General features: G+C 30.5%; 2 protein-coding genes across 3 annotated transcripts; one reads left to right on the forward strand and one right to left on the reverse strand.

The window, feature by feature from the left end:
• Positions 1–4,392: 4,392 nt before the first annotated feature.
• LOC114163775 (homeobox protein knotted-1-like 13) lies at positions 4,393–9,386 on the reverse strand. Of its 2 annotated transcripts, none has more exons than XM_028048087.2 (6): positions 8,725–9,386; positions 7,189–7,309; positions 5,633–5,826; positions 5,420–5,551; positions 5,043–5,179; positions 4,393–4,686 (listed from the first exon to the last, which is right to left on the reverse strand). In XM_028048087.2, the coding sequence occupies exons 1-6, from the start codon at positions 9,193–9,195 to the stop codon at positions 4,650–4,652; spliced, it is 1,092 nt and encodes a 363-aa protein (XP_027903888.2). In that variant the 5' UTR covers positions 9,196–9,386; the 3' UTR covers positions 4,393–4,649. The 2 variants fall into 2 exon arrangements, with proteins under 2 accessions (XP_027903888.2, XP_027903887.2); XM_028048086.2 differs by having other exon boundaries at positions 4,393–4,689.
• An 11,344-nt stretch (positions 9,387–20,730) lies between these two features.
• LOC114162915 (Cyclophilin-like peptidyl-prolyl cis-trans isomerase family protein) lies at positions 20,731–22,828 on the forward strand. The gene is made up of 2 exons (XM_028046921.2): positions 20,731–21,459; positions 22,368–22,828. The coding sequence occupies exons 1-2, from the start codon at positions 20,799–20,801 to the stop codon at positions 22,574–22,576; spliced, it is 870 nt and encodes a 289-aa protein (XP_027902722.1). The 5' UTR covers positions 20,731–20,798; the 3' UTR covers positions 22,577–22,828.
• The last annotated feature ends 138 nt before the right edge of the window (positions 22,829–22,966 follow it).

Raw genomic sequence — 22,966 nt, forward strand, 5'->3', positions numbered from 1 at the left:
GTAAGTAAAATAATACACACATGAATAAAAAAATTTATAATCAACTATAATAAAAGAAAAATTGACAATAGTCCATGTTATATGAACTATAATAAATTATATTCATCGAAAACAGACTTATCATCACAGGATGTGTGTTCTATGTTTGAAAGCAACATTTATTTAATAAGAAACATTTTCCTTAAATTAATCTTAAATATTAGAAATAACATTCAAGATATAACTTTATAGATAAGAGAACATGTGCATCAATTGATCATAAAATCAATTAAGAGTGTGATAAGAAATACTTTGTCTATCAAATATATTTGAATTATTTTTAGTTTTACCGCTCAAATGTTGAAGAAGGAAATGCAACCTTCTATTCTTGAACTTTTATAAATGAGTAACATAATTAAGTAATCATATATAAAAAAATATAACCCATCAATATTCATGCGAAGTTTCTCATGATCACATTATCAAGTACATAAGATTTTAAGTCGAAAAATTGCATAACAATAATCATATTCTTGACGATCTAGATAAAAGACAAGTTGGTATATTCATTATGAATCAATAAATACAAGAGTATTTTTAGTGTGATCTATTCTTATTATGCTAAAATTTTGTGTTATTCACTTTCCAAAGTTATCCATATGCCAGTAAACACTTAACATTAGGAATGACAAAGGGAAAGAAAATTTAAAATAAATCAAATACTAAAAACAATTAAGTAATTAAGTAATTAGTTTTTATTTTACACTAGACAGAAAAATGGTTCAAACTTACTCATATTTTGATAATTACGAATACTATTTAATCCTTATAATAATGACCAATTAAATACGGAAATTGATTATTTTCCATCAAACTTATAAAATATTTGAAAAAAGTATTTATTTAATTTAAAAATGGCAGATATTTGCAGCCTAAATAAAAACAACTCACAAGAATTCGCATTCAGTTAAGATATTTTGATTTATATTTTCACAGAAAAATATACATATGATTTTAAACAAAACAATATAAAAAAATAAAAAAAGAATTACAAAATTCATAATGGTTATCGATTATTTATTAATTTTATATAAAAATTAAATAAAACAAAAAGATTACAATTTAAATAATTAAATAAATTAAGAAATTAATTTAAAAATCAATAAACTGAAATTAAAAAATTATCAAATCATTTACACATATATGGAATAATATATAAATACGAATAAGTATGATTTCTTAATTTGACTTTATAATTTTATTGAGTTGAAGTTAATTAAAATGGTTTACGTTTTATAATTTTTTAATAAAAATATGAATTTAATTTTAAAATACATTGATGCTTTTATTTTTTTTATTTGATTCTTAAAAAGATTACCAATGTGTACCCTTAATTTTTTAGAATTTAATTATATTGATCAAATATGAAATTAAGATAAATAAATTTATGAATAATAAATTTTATATAAATTAATTTTGTGGGTGTTATTACTGAAAATGCATGTGTATGAAAATTGTATTTATAGATAAAAATTTATGTGGGCAATTTATTTTTGGGTTTTCATATAGTTTAAACACATTTATGGTACTTCAAAATAGAGTAAAGAACTTGATAGTTTGTCGTGTTATTATACCTGTAAATAAGAATTGTGCATGCAAATAGTTTGAGATCTACCCTAATAATATGATCTTTGTTATATTTTATAATGTTTTCTATATCTTGATATAACTTGTTATAATAGCTTTTATGTCTACATGGTTGCTAGACTAATTTAAAACCTATAATATTTTTCACCACAAAAAAAAAGGAAAAAGAAAAGGAGATGTTAAGATCCAAATGGTTTAATATATGTCTAGGTATTCTATATAGTCTCTTAGTGGAAAGTTTTAATGTAAACAAACATGAATAAGTATTTCAATTGACTAACCTTCTAACATATATTTTGTGTGGCAAAATTTCAATTGATAGTGGATCTTCTAAATTTTCACATCAAGTGTTAGATAATTCATCGACACTTTTAATTACTTAATGATTAACTACGTAAATTTGAAGTCATATATTCTAATAAAAAACTACCAAGATTCCTAGTCAAAGAATTCAAGGTATCTCCCCCTTTTTACTTATCCTATCTACAAGTTGAACTTTTCATTTTTTGAGTTTGGCCTATGAGTATGATTGAAAAAAAACCAATGACCACATAGCCTCTTCAAAATTGTAGTGGATGGAAAAATAGTAAAAAAAGAGGAATATTAAGATATTCAATATCTTAATGCTTTTTGAACCTTTAAGATACGTTTATCTTCTTTTTTTGAATTCACTATGGTATATAGACTTGATCCCTTTTATCATACGATTATGTTATATTCTATTTTATTTCCTAGCACTTACTTTTATGACCCAATATCTACTTCACATAAATTTTGACAATTGTCATTTTTGAGTATACACATCAACTGATTGGCGATCCATGTAACATTATAATCAGATATTGAATATTTACCTTAATGTCTCTTAATCGCATATTTTTCAAAATGTTTCACAATCACACTAATGTCGCTTGACCAAATGATATGTAATCCTCTTAATTGTAGCTTGATCAGATGATACATGATCAATATTGTAGCTTGATCGGATGATACATGATCAATATTGTAGCTTGATCAAATGATGCATGATCTTCTTAATTATAGATTGATCGAATTATACATGATCATTTTAATTGTAGTTTGATCGGATGATACATGATAATCTTTATCTTAATCGGATGATACTTGATCATCTTTATATTGATCAACTGAAACTTTATCATCTTTATCTTGATCAAATGATACTTGATCACCTTTAGGTTGATACATGATCATCTTTATCTTGATTGGATGATACTTGATAATTTTTTATCTTGATCGGATCATACTTGATAACTTTTAAGTTGATCAGATGATACTTGATCATCTTTAGGTTGATCGACTGATACTATATCATTTTTAGCTTGATTGGATGATACTTGATCATCTTTAGCTTATAAGTTGATATTGTAATAGCGTCATATATACATGTCTCGTTGAAATTCTTTTACAAAAATTTTGTAAATAAAATAATACAATATGAATAAAAAAAATTATAATCAACTTTAATAAAAGAAAAATTGACAATATTCCATGTTATATGAACTATAATAAATTATATTTATCGAAAACAGACTTATCACCACAGGATGTGTGTTCTATGTTTGAAAGCAACATTTATTTAATAAGAAACAATTTCCTTAAATTAATATTAAATATTGGAAATAACATTCAACATATAGCTTTATAGATAAGGGAACATGTGCATCAATTGATCATAAAATCAATTAAGAGTGTGATAAGAAATACTTTGTCTGTCAAATATATTTGAATTGTTTTTAATTTTACCGCTCAAATGTTGAGGAAGGAAATACAACCTTCCATACTTGAACTTGTATAAATGAGCAACATAATTAAGTATATATCCATGTGAAGTTTCTCATGACCACATTATCAAGCACATAAGATTTTAAGTCTAAAAATTGCATAACAATAATCATATTCTTTACGATCTAGATAAAAAGACAAGTTGGTATATTCATTATGAATCAATAAATACAATAGTATTTTTAGTGTGATCTATTCTTAGAAGGATTATGCTAAAATAAAAACTATTCTTAGAAGGATTATGCGGATAAACACTTAATATTAGGAATGACAAGAGAAGGAAAATTTAAAAGAAATCAAATACTAAAAACAATTAAGTAATTGGTTTTTATTTTACTCTAACAAAAAAAATGGTTCAAACTTACTCATATTTTGATAATTACGAATACTATTTAATCCTTATAATAATGACCAATTAAATACGGAAACTGATTATTTTCCAAACTTATAAAATATTTGAAAAAAGTATTTATTTAATTTAAAAGTGGCAGATATTTGCAGCCTAAATAAAAATAACTCACAAGAATTCGCATTCAGTTAAGATATTTTGATTTATATTTTCACAGAAAAATATACATATGATTTTAAACAAAACAATATAAATGTTTTAAGTGTTGATTAATTTTATTACATTTTTTTTAAATTAAACTTATTTGTATTTTCCATATTTGCGTCGCTGGAAGATAATATTTTCCTCCACCGCTTGATCGGGACAATTACTTGCAAGTTGCTTTGTTGTTCAAATAAAAAATTTAATTTTTCAAAAACAATCATCTTTGAATATATATATATATATATATATATATATATATATATATATATATATATATATATATATATATATATATATATATATATAAAAGACACATTGTATATAACAATTAAAACTGATTAAATTATCAATAGTGGATACATCGCACGAGATTGGTATAAAACAAAATCAAAGTGATTAACAGGATATTCAAGAATTTTTAGCTTTTTATTAAAAAGTAAAAAAAAAAAGAAAAGAACTCTGAAGTTAGGTAAATCCATTACAAATACGTATCAGCATGCATTCAAAGATACCCATTGAACCCAATAGATGATGCCAGCAACAATATCAGGTATCAACTCAGCAGCCTCATATACAACAGTACTAGGTTTTTCTGTAATTGAACCAAACATTTCAGTTTCATGTTTTTCCCTGTAAGCTCCCATCTGTTGTTTTCGGTGTCCATTCACATGAAGCTCTGGTTACTTGTTTCACCTGCACCACTACTGCCCAAACAAAAATAACATATTCAGCTTCTAAATCTATGTTTAGATTACTCTTTTTTTTTTTTTTTTTTTCTAATGAAACTGTCAATGAAAAAGTAAAATGAAGAAACAATCCTAAAACCATCAGATTATAAATAAACTGGTGTGTTCCATGATAGGTCTTACAACCACTGGGTCAAAAGGTTTCAGTATTAGAAATAATCATCTGAATTTTTAATGAAGATAAAGCTGGCTTTTACTTTCCTCGTAGTATCACCACAAATTTGTGGGGTAGAGTTTATTTTTGTGTGTTAATATAATTCCAATTATAATGTGCATGATGTGGTGGTGAATACAATAAACTAGAAACTCACCTCTTGCGTTTGCTTTTGGAGCCACTAGAAGACGAAGGATTAGTATGCCAATTCCTTTTCCTTTGATTTATGAACCAGTTGTTTATCTGCTTTAGTTGCAAACCTGTTTCCTGCACCAACCTTGCCTTGTCTTCTTCCTGAAACAAAAAATCACCAATCATCGATGAGACAAAAAACCCCAACAATATCAACAAACATTAATCCTTATACTTAATTACATAAGGATAATAACCTTATCTTATCTCCTCATCGTGATTGGCACAAAAAACTATAAACAACAAAGTTGAAAACGAAGATGGTCCACACATATTTTTAAATTTTAAACACGTTATTGTTAAGTTGAAACAATGATTATTGGTGGTAATGTGTAAACTTACTGTTGGATATGGCCATTTGGAATGTGACTGCCACCAAGCTTTTAAAAGGGAAGTGGTGTCACCTGGGAGCTTTCCCGCTCTTCTCTTTCGTAGAATTTCTTCTCTTATGTCCACAATCTTCTCCTTGTAACCCTGGTCCAGACCAACCAGTTATGTAACCATATTTTTGAGTTTATGAAAAACAATGATATAATCATGAATTAATCATAGTACCTGTTTTAGCTCATGCTTCAACTCCTGCCTAACACGTTCCATCAAAGATCTTTCAGTTTCGGTGGGAACAAGAGGTCCAAAGCTGAGACTGTCAGCACCATCCATGCTTCCTTCGTATAAGTTTGCATTACTCTCAGCCTGGTCTTCTTCATCGTCTGACATTGTTGCACCCGTTCCTTCTCCGGGAGATACACCTGTTCATGCACCTTCATTTTAAATCTTCCACCTATTTTCTATTCATGCACCAAATAATAATAATGGAAATGTTCACACATGGTTTCCCTAGTTTTCTTTCTCTAAGTTTGTAAAAAATGTTAATAATTGGATTTTAAACCTAATTCAACACAAAACACAAAACCAGTTTATAAGATAAAATTTACGTTCCCTTATAACTTTATTTTTCCTGCATGCATGCTTGGTCCTCTCCATCAACATGCAGGAAACCCTTCTAATTAATTAGACTTTTAAGTCTTAATGTGTTTAGAAATTTAAAACCATAAAAGGATAAGAAATAATACATTAGAGAAAAATTTATTATTTTTTTTAATGCATCACATAATTTAACATTTTAACATTTTTTTCTAATGAAGCAAATAAAACGTAGAAATAATGTAATATTTTTGGCATGCAGCATTGTTGATACTCTAAAAACCTGGTTTTTAAGATGGGACTGGAGTAACTGGTCAGAGCAGTTCAACAGGGAATCAGACACGAGAGTGGTATGTATAGTGTAGAAAACCGAGCCCAAAAAACTGGTATAAAAAATGGAGGAAAGTGGTTCAAAATGGAAAGTTCGAAAAGTTTTCTTTTTTATCTAAAAATCCAAAGCCAATGTTGTTCTGGACTCGCAATTTGATTCCTTTTGAAGCACTTCACATTCATTTCCTAAAAAGGAATCAACAACCTCAGTATGGCGAAAGATACGTTACAGATTGTTAAGGATGAGATATTCAGATGAATATTGTTTATGTTTTAGGTTGACATCTCATTTCCCACAATGGCATGTTGTTTATTTAATAACTTTGTTTAATATTTATTACCTTAAAAATATTGTAAAATTACAAGTTGGAACTGGAAATATATTCAAACAAATATGTTTTTACTTGTTATGCCCATTACATCATTGTAAAATTAAAAAATATTACTAAATTATTAGATCTTGAACCATTATTTTAATTAGTTTTCAATGATTCATCCAGTTTAAAAACACTCTTAAAAGCTTAAGAAACGTTTAATTTATTATTTCAACATTTATACTTTACTAAATATGATGACAGACTTTTATTTATAGAAATTTGTTCACTGAACTTCTTTCTCTTTTGGATTTAATTTATTCACTCAAGTTTTATACATGGTATGACATCATGTTTTTGTCTCAGTGAAATAGACCCATCTACCTTACCTCCTGAGAGAATTGCTAAAAATAAGCCTCTAACTATATTTATTGTTCCTCTTTCCTATATACCCTCTTGCAAACAAAGAGAGTAACAATTTAGAAAGTGCAATAACTAACATGGAGGATTCAAACAAAGATTTCTATAATAGTTGAATCGTACCAGTCAAGGTTTGAAGAGATTGTTCCAGCTCCCAACAAGCCATAACAGCTTCCATGGCATGAACACGAACATGTTGTTGCAGTTGTTCTTTGAAAGCACAGAGCAGTATAACATAATGCGTCTACATCAAAAACAAAGACCAAAACTTGTAAAGAAGCTTCATATGTGAAACACGCACAACGTGAAAACTGAACTAACTAAAAACATTTAGGAGAAGGGAAATGGAATATGTCATAATTCAAAAATTCTATTTTTTTTTTCTGTTTGTTTTTATTTTGGTGTGACTTACTAAAGAACTATAGTTATAGTACTAATAAGGTACGTAATAAATATGTCTGGGTCAATGCAAGGTATAGCATAGGCATTAATTAAATATTGAAGACATTTTAATACTGAAATTGTTCATCATCTTTGCTTCTTCTCTTGTGTTATGAAAAGTTTGAATATTGAAAGGCTGAAAATGAATGAAGTAGTGCGTGAACAATAAATAGATAGACCAAGAGCTATTCACTGGAAGACAACTATAATAACAGGTCCCATGACTTCATTATTTTGCCGTTGAGAAACAAGTAACGTATGGGAGGGGGAAAGGGTTGACAAGACTTGGTGAGAGAGCTTCTTTCAGTTGTTATGTGAGAACATAAGATACTAGAATTTAAGAATTCTTAACTACCACATTAAGTATTCAGCCAGAATGAACAAAGAGAAGAGGGAAGATTAAGATTCTAGAAGATAGAAACCACTCCTTGAATTCGAGGGAACACGACCATCATGCACCCTTTAATCTCTTTATTACATTACACCAAAACAAATCAGATTCATTTACTCTCGCTACTAGCACAACCGACCAATGTGTAGAAGAGATGTTACTTTTTCTATCCCTCTCTCTTGTTTTCTTTTTGTCCATTTCGTGAATTCTGCACCTACAATAGGTCACTGTTTTCTTTTATTTTATTTTTTTTCAAACTGCAGACAACAAATTCCGGAAAATCAGGGACAGGAAGGTCCTCTAAGCTTAGCCGAATAAACAGTACAATTAAAACACAAAGGATTTGACTTATGAGAAGGGGCATTTATAGTCATACATAAACTTCATCAACAAAAAAAAAAAAGGCTATACAATAAATAAAGAGAGAAAAAAGAACTAAAACAAGCACAAGATGATTAATGCACTCAAGTTGAAGACTAAAATAGTACCGTCATGGAAGATAATACTAAATTTATTACATCAAACCATTAATTAATAATATAATTATTAATCCAACACACACCAAGTGGTATAGAATGCTTGCCGAATGACATTAGTCAAAGCATCACAAATTCACACAACCAAAAAGCAGCTCAGTTTGGAAAAGAAAGAAACAACAACCGAAAGAAAACAAGCAAAGTCTTGTATCAAATCATTAAACTCATTGGGAAGTGGATTAGATTAGCGTACCGGAACAGAAAACAACAACCTTAATCATAGAGTAGGGTTGATGAAGCTATAGTAACCAAGCAAATAATGATAGGTTTAGAGAGAGAAAGCAAAATAACCATGAATTGATCAAGCTCTTTGTCATCGACGACGCCGTTTCCAAGGCCAGAGTACTTGTCAACTACGCGCTGCGACTGCTGAAGCTGTGCGTCGATCCGTGGAAGCTGGTCAACAGGCGTGGCGATCCTCAGACACGAGACGTGAGCCGACAGGAGTTGGTCGTAAAGCGGGTGTCCCAGAATGTCCGCTTTGTATTCCGCCAAATCGTCCGGTTCCGAGTTGCTCTCCGTCCGGTTCCGATCTATGCTCCCCCGAACGTCATCGTTAGGATGCGCCGTCGCAGACTCCGGCTGCAGGTGGAGGAAATTCTGCTGCCGAAGCGTAGCCGCGTTGCTGCCGTTCAGCCACGTGGGTGCTCCGGCGGAGAGCGGGAGCAGCCGCTGCATGTCTCTGCCCTGGCCCATCTGCTGGTGGTCCTCCGTGAAGGGCTGAAAAGTGATTTCATGCGCCATATGGTCGTGAAAAGCCATTATTTTGATACCCAATTGATTAATCTTGTGTTCTCTTTCACTGTATCTCCCTCCGGGAGCACATTTAATTGGATTTCATGATACTGAAAAAAACCGGAGCTTGGAGCATCGGAGGGAGTAGTCAGAAGAAGGGATTTGGTGAAGGGGAAGACTTTTGGAAGCTTTAACACAAAGACCGAGGAAGAGGGAGGGGATGGAGGGTGGGATTGGTGATAACGTGGAGGGATTTGTGGTGTCACCTTATTGGAGATTTTGGTGTAATAAGACAAGGTTTGATGAATGATGTTGGAGGCAGCTAATAACTCCAGAATAATTATAATAATTATATTAATTTTGTTTGATTATGATAATAGAATAATCCTATTTGCAGTTTTAAGTAATGTTTGGTGTTAGGAAATGGTTGGGAGAGAGGACACAGTTGTGTGCCGACGTGTTCTTAGTGTTTGTGATAGGCAAAGATATGTTTAAAAATAGGGACAAAATATCGGTTTTACTGTTTGATGGGAAATTATTATAATCCAAAGATGCGGACTTTTGAGAAGAGATGAAGCAGTGCAAAGTCCTAACTGCACAACACAGTGATAAATAATAATAATAAATAAAAAAAAAGGTTGTGTTTAGGCAGAGAATAGAGTGGGAAATAGGTGAGGGTAGGTGCATCGTAGGGATTGGCGCGAGATTGGAAAATAGTAAGCAATCTAAGAATTATAGGTACAGGAAACAGCGCAGAGGACCCTTTATACGACAGATTATTGGGAACTCACAATTTACTTTTTCACGCACCTTCTTCATCTAGATTGTCCTATGCACTGTGTTACAACAACTGGATTACAGAGAAACAAAATATAAGATAAAATCAAAAATTAAATATAAAGATACTTTCAAATAATTTAGCAAGTGAAAAATCCAATAATTATAATGTCTATGTAGGAGGTGCCTTTTTATATTTCTGTATTGTATAACCATCTTTTTCTTTTTTCTTTTTCTTTCTTCAAAGGAAAATATCTCTTTTTACCATATTCATTTGAGTATTCTCTCTTTTCTTCATAAACAGACAAAATTTAGATATCATGGCATAGATATTTTAGTGTTGTTGTAAAACTAGAATTATGTTTCGTTTCGTATATTATAACATTTTATAAGATGTTATTAAGATAAAACTTCAATATAACAACGCTTGAAATCTAATATTTTATGGTAGCTTGAACATCATGATTTTTTTTTTAAGAATAAGATATAGTTAAACTCTAAAATGAGCAGTATGAATTTTAATTGTTTTCAATAACAATAGTCTCTAAATACAGTAATACATTAATAATAGCCTCCTAATTAAATATTATGAAGAAAGTATTTGTTAACATTTAATCACTAATACACAAATATTATTTGGTAATATCAGACAACAACAACTATAAAGGGATTGTTATAGAAAAACTGATAAATAGTATTTTTTTAATTAATATAAATATGTAATAGTGATTACTTTTTAATAGAAGTTGTATATATGATATATGCCGATTTTTTTTTTTAACTATGTATACTCTCTTATAATGGTTATTATTAGTTCATTATTGTACATATTCAGTAAAGAACTATCATTATATGAATTTTATATTATTTAAAATATAATTACATTAAATAATTTATACTTACATTTCTTTTATTTCTTTTATTTCTATTTTTCTTCCTTCTTTCTTGTTGGTTATCTTTCACTTTTATCACCATAATTCACATGATCTCATTATCTTATCACAGGTAGTTAGAGTAAAATTGCGTGTCACCGTTCATTGTCTTTATTATTAGTTGTGTTATCATCCTTCAAAAGTGTCATTGACTGTGTTGTTACACTAATTCCCTTCTCGTACTTCTAGTTTCTCTACTACTTTTGTTTTGAACATTTTTTAAACTTATTTTACATTATGAGAAGATATTGTATTTTGTATAGTTTTCAAATATATTTTCATCGTATTGATTATTTGTTGAATGCGTTAATATCGAATATAAGATTTGTATTTACGTCAATACATGTTTATGTAATAACATATAAATTTAAATAGAATGTGAACATACGGTAAAGTATGTATAATTATAGTTCTCTTTACAATTTTTATCATATTTTATTTATGTAAGTCCTATTTAAATTGTTGTTGAAAACCTCATATTTCTTATAAATTAACAAAGTAATTTCAAAACAATAGGTGAAAAGGAGTTTTAAGTGTCATTATAATTATTTTCCACCGATGGATGTTAATGTTTTGATTTTGAATTTCTTTCATCCTTAAGTATTATTCATCTTTGCTGTGACTACGAGTACAAAGTTACATTTAAAGAGTATTTCAATAATTAATATATAATTTTAAATTTATTTAACTATGAGACTATTTATTATATGGAAACAGTGTCTATCAAATTATATACAACTTTTTTATATTTTATTACACATATTCAAATCATTCAAACATGGTGGAAAGATCCAAATTCTATATTATTTGGAAAATCATATTCATTTTTTGAATGAAGATAACTAAAACAGTGGATTGTTGAAATAAATAAAATATAATATCAAGTTTTTTTTTATTTTTTTTATTTTTAGATATATATGAAAATAATAGAATTTTGAAACAATAAGACTTGGAAATTTACTTCATCAAAAGTGTTTTGTTTCATATTTTAAAATTCCCAAAAATATATGAGAAAAATATTCCAAAAATATATATAGACCACGTCGTCCACGCACGTAAATACACACAAATAAATATATATCAATCTAAAATTCAATTAGTTTATCACATATTGATTTATCATCCTCCCAATTACAACAATAAAAATGAAGTAGGAAAAGATTTTATTTTTCACTCCAATAGTTTTTTTTTTTAAATGTATTTAGTCTCTCAATCAACGTTTTCTTCATAAAATAGTTCTAAGAGATGCAACTATCATTAATTCTTTAATGAGAAAATTGAAAACTAATTTGTGGGACTTTTATTTTGTGATGTATTTCTGTATATGTGTATATAATATATAAAACTGTACAACTTTTATATATATATATATATATATATATATATATATATATATATATATATATATATATATATTTTTACTTCTACTTTTCTACTTTACTTAAGAACAAATGATTCCATTTTATATGTTAATAATTTTTTTTTCTTAAGCTAAAAGAAAGAGCATTATTCTGGGCGGACCCAAACCCCAAAAGGACGTGTGAGAGGAGTAGCAGTAGTGTGGGCTGGGCACTACCCAACCCGAAAACGACGTGAGCACCCATGAACAACACGTGTCCTAACGAGGTTTCATGGACCACAACATAGTACTGCACAAGATTTAGAAGTGCGGGCCTAAGGTGAATGAATCAGGTTGCGAGGTAGAGGGTGGTGGGCCTGCAACTGAACCCAACAGAACAGAACACAGAACAGAGCACAGTGATTGAAGATGAATAGTTGTCAACAGAGAAGGAAGGAAGAGAAGAGGTGCCGGCGGCTCTCGACCAATTTGTTAGATGAGAGAGAAAATGAGACAGAGGTCACGCGGAACTGTTTGGTGGTCCCCACTCATGATTCTAGGTTAAGACAAAAACATAAAAGAAGGAAAAATGGTGAGATTGATGAGAGTGGTCCACTCCACTTTCACCTCACTACCACTCTCTTTCTGCAATTACCGGTTATTTTCTTTTTGAAATTTTTAGTAATTGACAGACGGTAAATCGTATTAGAATTGTGATAAAAAAATATAATTTTAGTTTAAAATATTTTTAAAATTAAAATTTTATAATATTTTAATATGGTTTCAGTTTCAAAAATATTGAACTAAAAATTAAATTTAAAAACCACTTTAACTTAAAAATACTATGTAAATCTGACGTAATCTTCTCAGGACAAAATCATATCAAGTTCACATGAAATATTTATTTTCATAATTTTTTAAATGTATCGATTTCAATAATTTTGAGAAAATAAAAATTACACCATTTTAATAGTTTTACCACAATTACCACTCGTTGAAATAATCATTCAGCGTCTTCTCTCCTATTCTTCTTCTTCACAAGTTAAACTATTTTGAACCCCTCTGTAATGAGCCATGTATTAACACAGCAAGCATACCCAGATTGTCCATTTGAAGGATGTGATGGAATGTGAAGAAAAAAGATGGAAAGTAATGAAAGTGAGAAATAGAATTGTGCATGGATGCTTTAGAAATGGATCGAGACAGTGCAATGTCAGCTTTAACCATTGACATCGCCTGATAAAGTGAGATTTCCCTGTTTATACACAAGTAATCCAAAACATGAGTAGTACCAACCAACGCAATTACGAGATTACGCATCTTTCGTTTCATTTTGTAACGGCTCAAAATTAATTTTTAAAATCATTATGGTGGATAAATTGTTTTAAAATATTCAAAATCAATTTTTAAAATTAATTGTAGATGAAAAATTCACATAAAAAAATAACTTTGTTTAATTTCTTCATCAACTAAAATTAATTTTTTTACGTTAAATAGAATCAATTTTATTTTTTTCAAATGTTTTCAAACACATCCTACAATATCTCTTCATTATTCACCGTTGTATTCAAATTATTTTTTCTTAACAAATTTGTTTTTGTTTTCAAAATTTATAGCTTTAAATTTCCTTCAAAATATATTTTAATATTAACTTTGAGGAATGAATTTAATATTTATTCCGAATAAATTCAATTTTTATCCTAAAAGTTATTAACAAATTATTATTGAATAGAATGCACTTAATTGAATTTTTAATGAGTCAAAATAATTAATACACTACAAAAATAATTGTTTTTAGCGAAATTATATTTGGCGTTTCTGGAATTTTAACCCCCACTAATAATTTTATCAGGGGTTTGAAATTTTCCTAGAAAAGCAAGCGTGGCTAACGGATTACCGGAGGATTTTAGCAACCCTTGGAAGTAGCGCAACTTACCGGGGTTTCGAAAACTCTGGGTATTAACGGGAGTTATGAAAATCCCGTTAATGCATGGGATTCTGAAAACCCCGTTAATGCAAGGGTTTCCGAAAAACCCCCATTAATGCCTGAGGTTTCGAAAACCCTCGTTAATGTCGGGGTTCTGAAAACCCCGTTAATGCATGGGATTCTGAAAACCCTAGTTAATGTTGGGGTTCCGAAAAACTCCGTTAATGCTTGGGGTTTCGAAAACTCCCGTTAATGCCAGGGTTCCAAAAACCCCCGTTACTGTCTGGGGTTTTGAAAACCCCCACTAATGTATGGGGTTCCAAAAACTCCCGTTAATTCCTCGAAAACCCCATTAATATGAAAAAGTTAGTGCTTATATTGTTATAACATTGCTATAATGCTAAAATTGTACTTTCCTGATAATTGATTTGTTTAGTTAATTTTTTGAGTACGAAAAGAGCTTTATTCTATGAAATTTTCTATTTATTGCTTAACATTTTGGTTTTCATTATTATTTTAGAGGATGATTACATTTGACAATACAACCAAAACAAAAAGAACTCATTTTCATAACACATCTCATTAACTAAAAAGCAAAAACTTCAAAGCCACTTTAAAATAATCAATACAAATATTCATTCAAATGATACCAATGCAAATATTCATTCAAATGGTACTAGTAGTCATAATGCTCTTAATATAATAAGTGTTGGAGAGGTAGCATTTGAAAGTATCTACCTACAATAAACCAAATATTAAAGGAAATTAGAGTTGTTCCCCATTAGCAAAATTAACCAAAAGTTTCCTAGAAGCATATTTGTCGACAAATTCCAAAAGTAAACGAAAAATATCATCTAATGCGGTGTTGGATGTTGATCATTTGTTTCTTCGTTAGGAACACTTCCTTGATCAGATACTTAACATATAAAAAATAATGATAATTAATAACTTTCCAAATAATAATATCAAACATATATTAATTTAATCAAGATTTAAATATTACCGTTGGTGCATGATGCATAGTAAAATCATGAGGCAACTCTCCTTGATAATTTTGTACCAAAAAATTAACCATTGCCTTCATTTCATTGAGTTGGGATGTCAATGTAGAAACCTTAACTTCGTTCACTCACTCTCTCACACCCACTCAGTTCCTTCTTCCTTCTTTCTTCTTCCTTCGTCAACCCATTTTCTTTTTCTTTTCTTTTCTTTTTCTATCCAAACATGTCCTCCACTCACGCAAACCCAGCAACATCAACCACTCTCATATTCCTCTCAATCTTACTCCTTTCTTTTGCAACGACAACAAAATCTCACAACCCACCGTGCCCGTATCTTGTGTCTTGCCACAAATGTTTACATTTTTTTTCTTCATTCACATATGGTAAGGCCACATTTTAAGGTTCCCAAAACAGTTGAAGAATGTCAAAACTGAAACAAACATCCCTCACATTTTAAGGTTCCCACCTTTTTTTTCCTCACACTCGCAAGTTTTCAATTTTCGAATGTTACGTGTGACTTTTATCTTGCTTATTTCTTCCTCAATATAATTATCCTATATAATTGGTTGTGCAAATAATGACAATTAAGAAGAAACAGGGGAAGAAATATAGCAGGAAGTATCCAAATAAAGAGCAAAATTTGATATGAAACACCTGAACAAAAGTAGTAATCACAATTACGATGATGTTCGTGGCTGTCGTGGATGTTGCATCACACTGTAGTGGCTATGGCACTATGGCAAAATAAGCAGTGAGTTAGGGAAACAGGATCGCAATTAGTAATGAAGGGAAACAGAATCGAAACGAAAACGAAATCGAAATCAAAATTGACGAAATATGGAGATGAAATCAAAAATGAAATAAGGAGATTGATAAAATGTCGGGAGACGAAATAGGGAGACGATATTGGAAGGAGGGAGATCGATCTTCGTTACCTTAAACTTTAAACATCGAGACAAAAAGAACGGTGGAGAAGATAATGGTGGAGAAGAACGGTGGAGAAGAACAGTGGAGGCACGCGATTCTGTTTTGATTTCTTCTAGGTTAACATGGTAGCCACGCGAAAGAAAGAAAGAAAGAGGTTTGTCTATTAAACATTAAATTAGGATTTAAACTTTACGAGTATTTTTTGAAGAACCCCAGGTACTTAATGGGGTTTTTTTAAAAAACCTCTAGTATTACCGACGTTTTTTAAAACCTCAGGTATACCACTTTTACTGGAGGTTATTATACTCCCAAGTAAAAAACCCCAACTAAAATTATGTTTTTTTAGTGATAGTTACTTTTTATTTAATTATTATCATCTAAAATAAAATCTAAAAGTTTAATATTAGTGTGTTTTTCGTTCAATAAAAGAGAAAAGATATATATAGTTTTAATATAATAACTTTAATTTTGTTCCTTTGGTTTTGAATTCGATTAGTTTTGTTTGAATTCAATTAATACAGTTTAATTAATAATTGTCACGTGTGTTTATTAAAAGAAAACGATAAACAAATTTAGATTTATACAGTAATAAATAAAGAGTTAAATGTTCTAATATTATTTCTTTTAATAACCATAAGTGACAATTACTAAAAGACAATCATGTGTTTAACTATTTAAACATTAACAGAGTTCAATCAAAATTAGCAGAATTAAAAATTTTGTACAAAGATTACAATTTTTTTTATTGTACTAAAAATAGAATATAGTAATATTTTTTGTAATGAATAAAATTAATATCCTTTATTATATTTTCTCAATTTAGTTGTAATATTTTAAGCATTTAATTTGGTTCCAATTTACTTTAAAAATAGTCATTTATTTCCCTATGTTAATGACATTTAAACCTTAATGACGTGGTAGAGTGTTGATCTCTTTATCAAATTCCAGCAAGTGTATTACTCAATTGCAACATATGTAATGAAATCGTGTTTTGGTTGCTCGAGATAAATAAAATGTATATGCTAATTAAAGTTAACTAAATCTAATGAGAATGAGCGAGTTGAGATTGAATTTCACGAATTTACTCCTAGTGCATTATTAGTGATTTACTACATGTTAAACCATTATTCAATGTTCTTGAAAGTGCTTGACTACTTCTAAATCAATTCTTTGACTTTATAATATAAGGAACTCAGACTAATATAAGGAGCTCAAACTTAGTGTGATTCCTCAATACTTGATCGAATTAATCATTGTATTGAGATTAAGACTTTATACTAAGCTAAAATAGTTAAATCTATTCGTAACATCTAACAATAGTAGATGATTTGATTGGACCTTAAACTTAGATTAGTTTTCCAACTCAATCTATCTTAGTGAAATAAGATGAGTGATTAGTTCATCCAAACAAGTAATGCAAACCAAACCAATAACATGAATAAAACATTTGAATATATAGAAATCAATACAAATATAGAAAATCAAAAGAGTTACATTCAATCCCAACATTCATAATGATAAATCCATCTATAATAATTAGGAGTTGTTGTCCCTTTCCCATGTCTCTCACAATGATATTACAATAAGTGCAGAGAAAAGTGTCTAAATAAATCCTAGAAAGAAGCTAAATTTTTGTTACAAGAAACAAAGCATGACTATGTTTTTATTGAGTTTTAAAGCATGGCTTTAGCTCCTGTCATGATGATCAACACTTGGGGTTTCCTTACATGGAGGGTTTTCTTCTATCCCATACCCTTTTCTTGATGGTCAACACTGTAGGGTTGATTCATTTCAAGTTAAGTCAATTATATGCAATTCAAGTGTAGAAAACACGTATAAAATCAAGTAAATCAAACACTTATCATAGAGTAACTTAAACTTACTATCATATGCAATTTTTCACTTTGTGTCTCTTTTTCATCCTTTCACTCATCTATGCGAAATTTGAAGTTTATAATAATAAAATGAATTATGTGTTCAACGTAACCCTTTGGGCATAATGGTATCTTTCACATATTTCCTTCTCAATTGCATTTAATTGCAATGTGAGTCATCCTTTGATTTTCAATCTCCCCCTTATTCTTGACATTCTAATGTGAAATCATTTGAGGTAGTCAGTGACCATTCTAATTGAGGATGAATTAGAGGGGAAATGTCGTAGAGTAATTGATCTATGGTGCAAAGTCTAGGGAAGGAGAATCAGTCTTATTAGTCTTTGACACTTTGCAAAGTTGAAGCAAAATAAGGATTCCAATTGCATGCAAAATGTGTTTATGTTGTTGCTAATTATTTCCACAAGAGCTTTATTTTCCACTCATTTTAAATTTTTTCTACTAGTGAGTTGAAATAGTCTTTGTTACAAGTGTAAATGAATGTATCTTATGGGCAAACCACAACCTCTCTAAAAGGACATACTAATTTTTGTTGAAAATTGGAAAGCATATAGGATGAGAAAAGAAAAAAGAGAAGGCTTTAAGATAAGGTGAAAGGATGGGGTAACACACTATAGTTAATGATGTCATGCATGAATTATCATTTTTATCTAATAACATCTTGACACACACCCATTTTTCTGAATTTACATGTTCACTTTGTTGTTGTTAGAATAAAAGAAGTAGTTGCAAAGAAAAACTTTGTCATTCACGAAATGAGAAGAGCTTAACAGTAAAAGTTGTTAGTGCAAAGTTAAACACTTTCGAACGTTTACAAAATTCTTTGTGAACCTACTTGAAGAACCATCAAACAAACAACCCCCTATGAGCATATGGTAGGCCTAGTTGTAAAAAAGTTTCAAAGTGGATTTTAAGCTCAATTCAAGCTTGTCCTTTATATAAGCTAACCTTTCTTTCTACTTAGATCTTATATAACCTTTTGAATGTTGAAAGCCTTGTATTTCAAACATCCAGCTTTGCTTGTAAACCATAAGTAGCAAATATAAAATACTCTTGAAAACTAGAATTGACTTAGTGTCAAAAAATACTTGTGCTCTTATCTCAAGGGGAGATAATGAAATAGACATGAGTGACTTTGTGCATTCATGTAAGCTAAAAGAGACAACAAACTTGTTGTAATATTTTGATTATAGTGAAAATCTTCAAAGTTTTCTTGAAGGAGAATTAAATGTAATTAGGGATGAAAAATAAACATACATATAGGTATTAACTCTGATTTTCATGAAAAATTACTCCAATGATTGTGTGTGAGTTTATGCGTGGGTTATATCCATATTTTCAAATATAGTACGAGAATGAAAATGTACATGTCTAACATGTCCTTATCCTAATACCCATCTCAATCTTAAATTATTATAACACCCTTAGTTTATAAAATACCTAACTAACATATTTTCATTATTTTCTTTGGTCATTTGTTTCATTTCATTTAAATAATCCTTCTTTCAATACACAATTTTAATTATATCTCTCAAATGTTCGACTCGTTTAATAATCACTCTTTTGACAAAGATCTCCGATATATTTTTATTCTCATTGTAATTTCAATTATACTTTTTTTTGTGCCAATTTATTAAAACGATGTATTACATTTTAAGAGACATAAAAATCAAACTTATTGAGTTAAATTGCTTACAGGACATACACTTGATAATTTATAATCTTTTAATATTTTTTTTTATTTTTTTTTTGTCACGTGAAAATGTATGATTATTAATTTTGAGTTTTCAATCGTGTAAGCCCTTACCTCATTAAGCTAAAAACTTATCTCCTCTTTTGCCTCTAGTTCCAAGTTTTATTTCATTAAAGAAATATTTTTTTCATTTTACATGTTTATAGATTAATCCATTTAATATCCTCCAAATTCCCTCAAATTCTTAAAGTCCTTTCTTTATTAACATGCATAAAAATAATAAATGTGTAGTTGTCAATAAATTTTATTTGAGATAGAGAGAGAATATAAACAAAGATATGAAGAAAGGAGACACAAGTTTCATATTCTAAGGGAATGAGGATAAGAAAAAAATTCTTACTTTAAAAACAAAGATGAATATACTCAAACCTACACTTGTATCACCTCATTGTAAATGGAATGAACCACTATAAAACCTATATTGGTTATACTTTCTATTGCATGCATACATTATTTTTTCAATCTATTCTTGCATAAGTTTTACCAAAATGTTTTAGAAAACCTTTTGAACTAGTACACGTTAGTGGGTAGACAATTTACCTATTTGTTTTCAAACTAACTTTGCAAAAAAAAAATTCTTATATTTGACATTACAATTGAAAAAATTTGTTAAATCACACTCTCAATATGAAAAATAGTTACTAGAGTTCCCTAACAATATGTTCATAACTGAAACATTGTGTTTACTTTAGTAAAACAAATCAAGTTGTAAGAAGTAACATTCTTTTTTTCAAGAGAAATGATCGATTAGATTACTCCAAAATGAAGAACAATATACTCCTTTTACTTAACAAATATTCATAAAAAAAGAAGAAGTAATAAGTAGAGCAACATGTTCATAGAGTTTATCAAGGAGAGATAAAATACTAAAATTAAAAAGGAAAATGCATTCATGTTGTACAACTTTAACGTTAAATGTGTGAATTCAAATATTAAAATTATTTAAAATTTGAAGGGTATATATTAGTTGGCAATTTCTTACGTTGTTATTGTTTGCATTATCTTTTATCCAATCCAAGGTGGACCCCACAGAGAGCCCTGCAAGTTCTCCATCCCACGCCCAAACCCAACAATGAAGCTCGATGGCCTACTCTCTCCCACCACCACCGCCACCACCGCCCTCTCTCCCTCTCCACAACCACTTCACACGGCGCTCCCTCCTCCTCCTCTCCACCACAACCACCACCACCACCACCCTCTCCCTCCCCTCTACGCCTCCTCCCACCCCGACCGTCACCGATCGCGTCTTCATGGATTTCAGCCTCTGCCCCAACAACTTCCTCCCCGACCGCCCTGACTCCCTCTCCCCCATCTGCTCCGATTCCACGCTATTGGGCCGCGTTGTCTTGGGCCTCTTCGGTAATCTCGTTCCCCTAACCGTCTCAAACTTTAAGTCAGTGTGTCTCGGCTCAAACGCCACGTCATCTTCTTACAAGAACACGCTCGTGCACAAGGTTTTTCCCGGCCAGTACCTCCTCGCCGGCCGCCAGGGCCGTCCCGACAAGGGCGAAGTCCGCCCGCCGCGCGACCTGCCGCGCAACACCGAGACCGTCGACGCCAAGGCCTTCGCGCTCACCCATTCAAGACCCGGCGTCGTTTCGCTATCGCTCTCCGAAAACGACGACGACGATGATATTAAGCTCGACCCTGAGTACCGGAATGTTGAGTTCTTGATCACCACTGGACCCGGACCTTGCCCCCAGCTCGATAACAAGAACATTGTCTTCGGAACAGTTCTCGAAGGTAATGCTAATGATAATGTTAGTTTGTTTAATCAAGATACTGAAGTTTGTCAATATGATAATTTCTTGAAGCTTTGTATCTGCTTTGGAGAGGACCTTCAATTTAATTCGCTAAAGTGCTTGACTTTAAAAATTTATAACAATTAGTACAATTCGAGCTCAATGCCAAAACTAAAATCTATAGATGTAATAATGGGGAAAATTACAGAGAGAACTTGAATTTAGAAAATGATGACTGATAATTCCAGTCTAGGAAACTTGTATACGACTTTTGTTGGTGTTTTACTTGTTTTGTTGAAAACACCTATCACATTTTATTCTTAATTATGAATGTTATTTATTTTGAGTAATTTATATCATTTCTGAGAATTTGTGTATGTAAATACTTGTTTGAAATATCATTGGAAGAATCTATTATGACAAAGCCTGTTATATTTGCAATTCCTTATGGTTGAGTGAAAAGTGGTGGTAGTATGAAGAACACAGAAACTCCACGACCATGGCAGCACACTAATGGTATGTTGGGACTGTTAGTAAAGGCCTGTTCAGAGAGTTATTGTTCAGGACTAAACCGAAGATTTATGAGTCATATCTACTCAACTTGTTCCTATATATTAGGAGGTTTTCCTGAGGAGGGTAACATATATATTCTTCTACACAAAGCGTTTGATTGTGTAGAGTATGTGCTTAGCAAAAATAAAAAAGATGAATATGTCTTGTACCTCCCAGGTTCCAATATCTAATTTTGACTTACACTTAACCATATTGTGTTTTAAACTATTTGTCTGATGACAGAAATCAGTTGGGAGAATGTTGAAATATTTTACCTGTTTGGGTGCTAAATTATATGAATTTTGATTTATCTTTATCACCAACGAAGTGCTTAGCACTTAAATGAATCTATTGCAGGATTAGATGTCATCACAGCCATAGCTTCTATTCCTACCTACCAACCATCTGAGAGAATTCGCCAGTTTAATGACTTGGCTGAATTTTTTGGAGATGGAAGGGCTCAGAATGCACGTAACATATGGAACAGGCCTCTTACGACTGTTTATATCAGTGACTGTGGAGAACTGAAAGTGACAAAGCCTTCCCTCACGCCTTCTTTGCCATAATTTATTCCATGAATGTATATTTATTGTTTAATGTTTATTCCAGCGGATTTCATGTAACTGGTGTATGTAAAATCGTACTCACATTCTTTGAAATAAATGATGATGAAGAAAACCTCAAGTGAACAACATGAATGTCTTCAAAGTTGAAACTTGAAAGGTTTTAGTTGAGTTCATTCATTTCAAAGCTTCGGTGAACTTGATACATACAGGCAATGAAGTTAAACGCAGATACCGTCGTCTCTTGTTTTTTAAGTTAGTAATTCATCATTCTTACTGTCCAAATTTCGGCTTCAATCTGCTCCAAGAATTTCAAAGATTATAGGGTTTTTTACTGAGTTCTTGAGTTCAATTTATTTCCAACTCATTTTTTAATGAGTTCAATTTCGCTGT

This window comes from Vigna unguiculata, chromosome 9 (genome assembly GCF_037176805.1).
Source record: "Vigna unguiculata cultivar grain cowpea cultivar isolate G323 ecotype 2 chromosome 9, ASM3717680v1, whole genome shotgun sequence".
In the NCBI taxonomy this organism is placed as follows: Eukaryota; Viridiplantae; Streptophyta; class Magnoliopsida; order Fabales; family Fabaceae; genus Vigna; species Vigna unguiculata.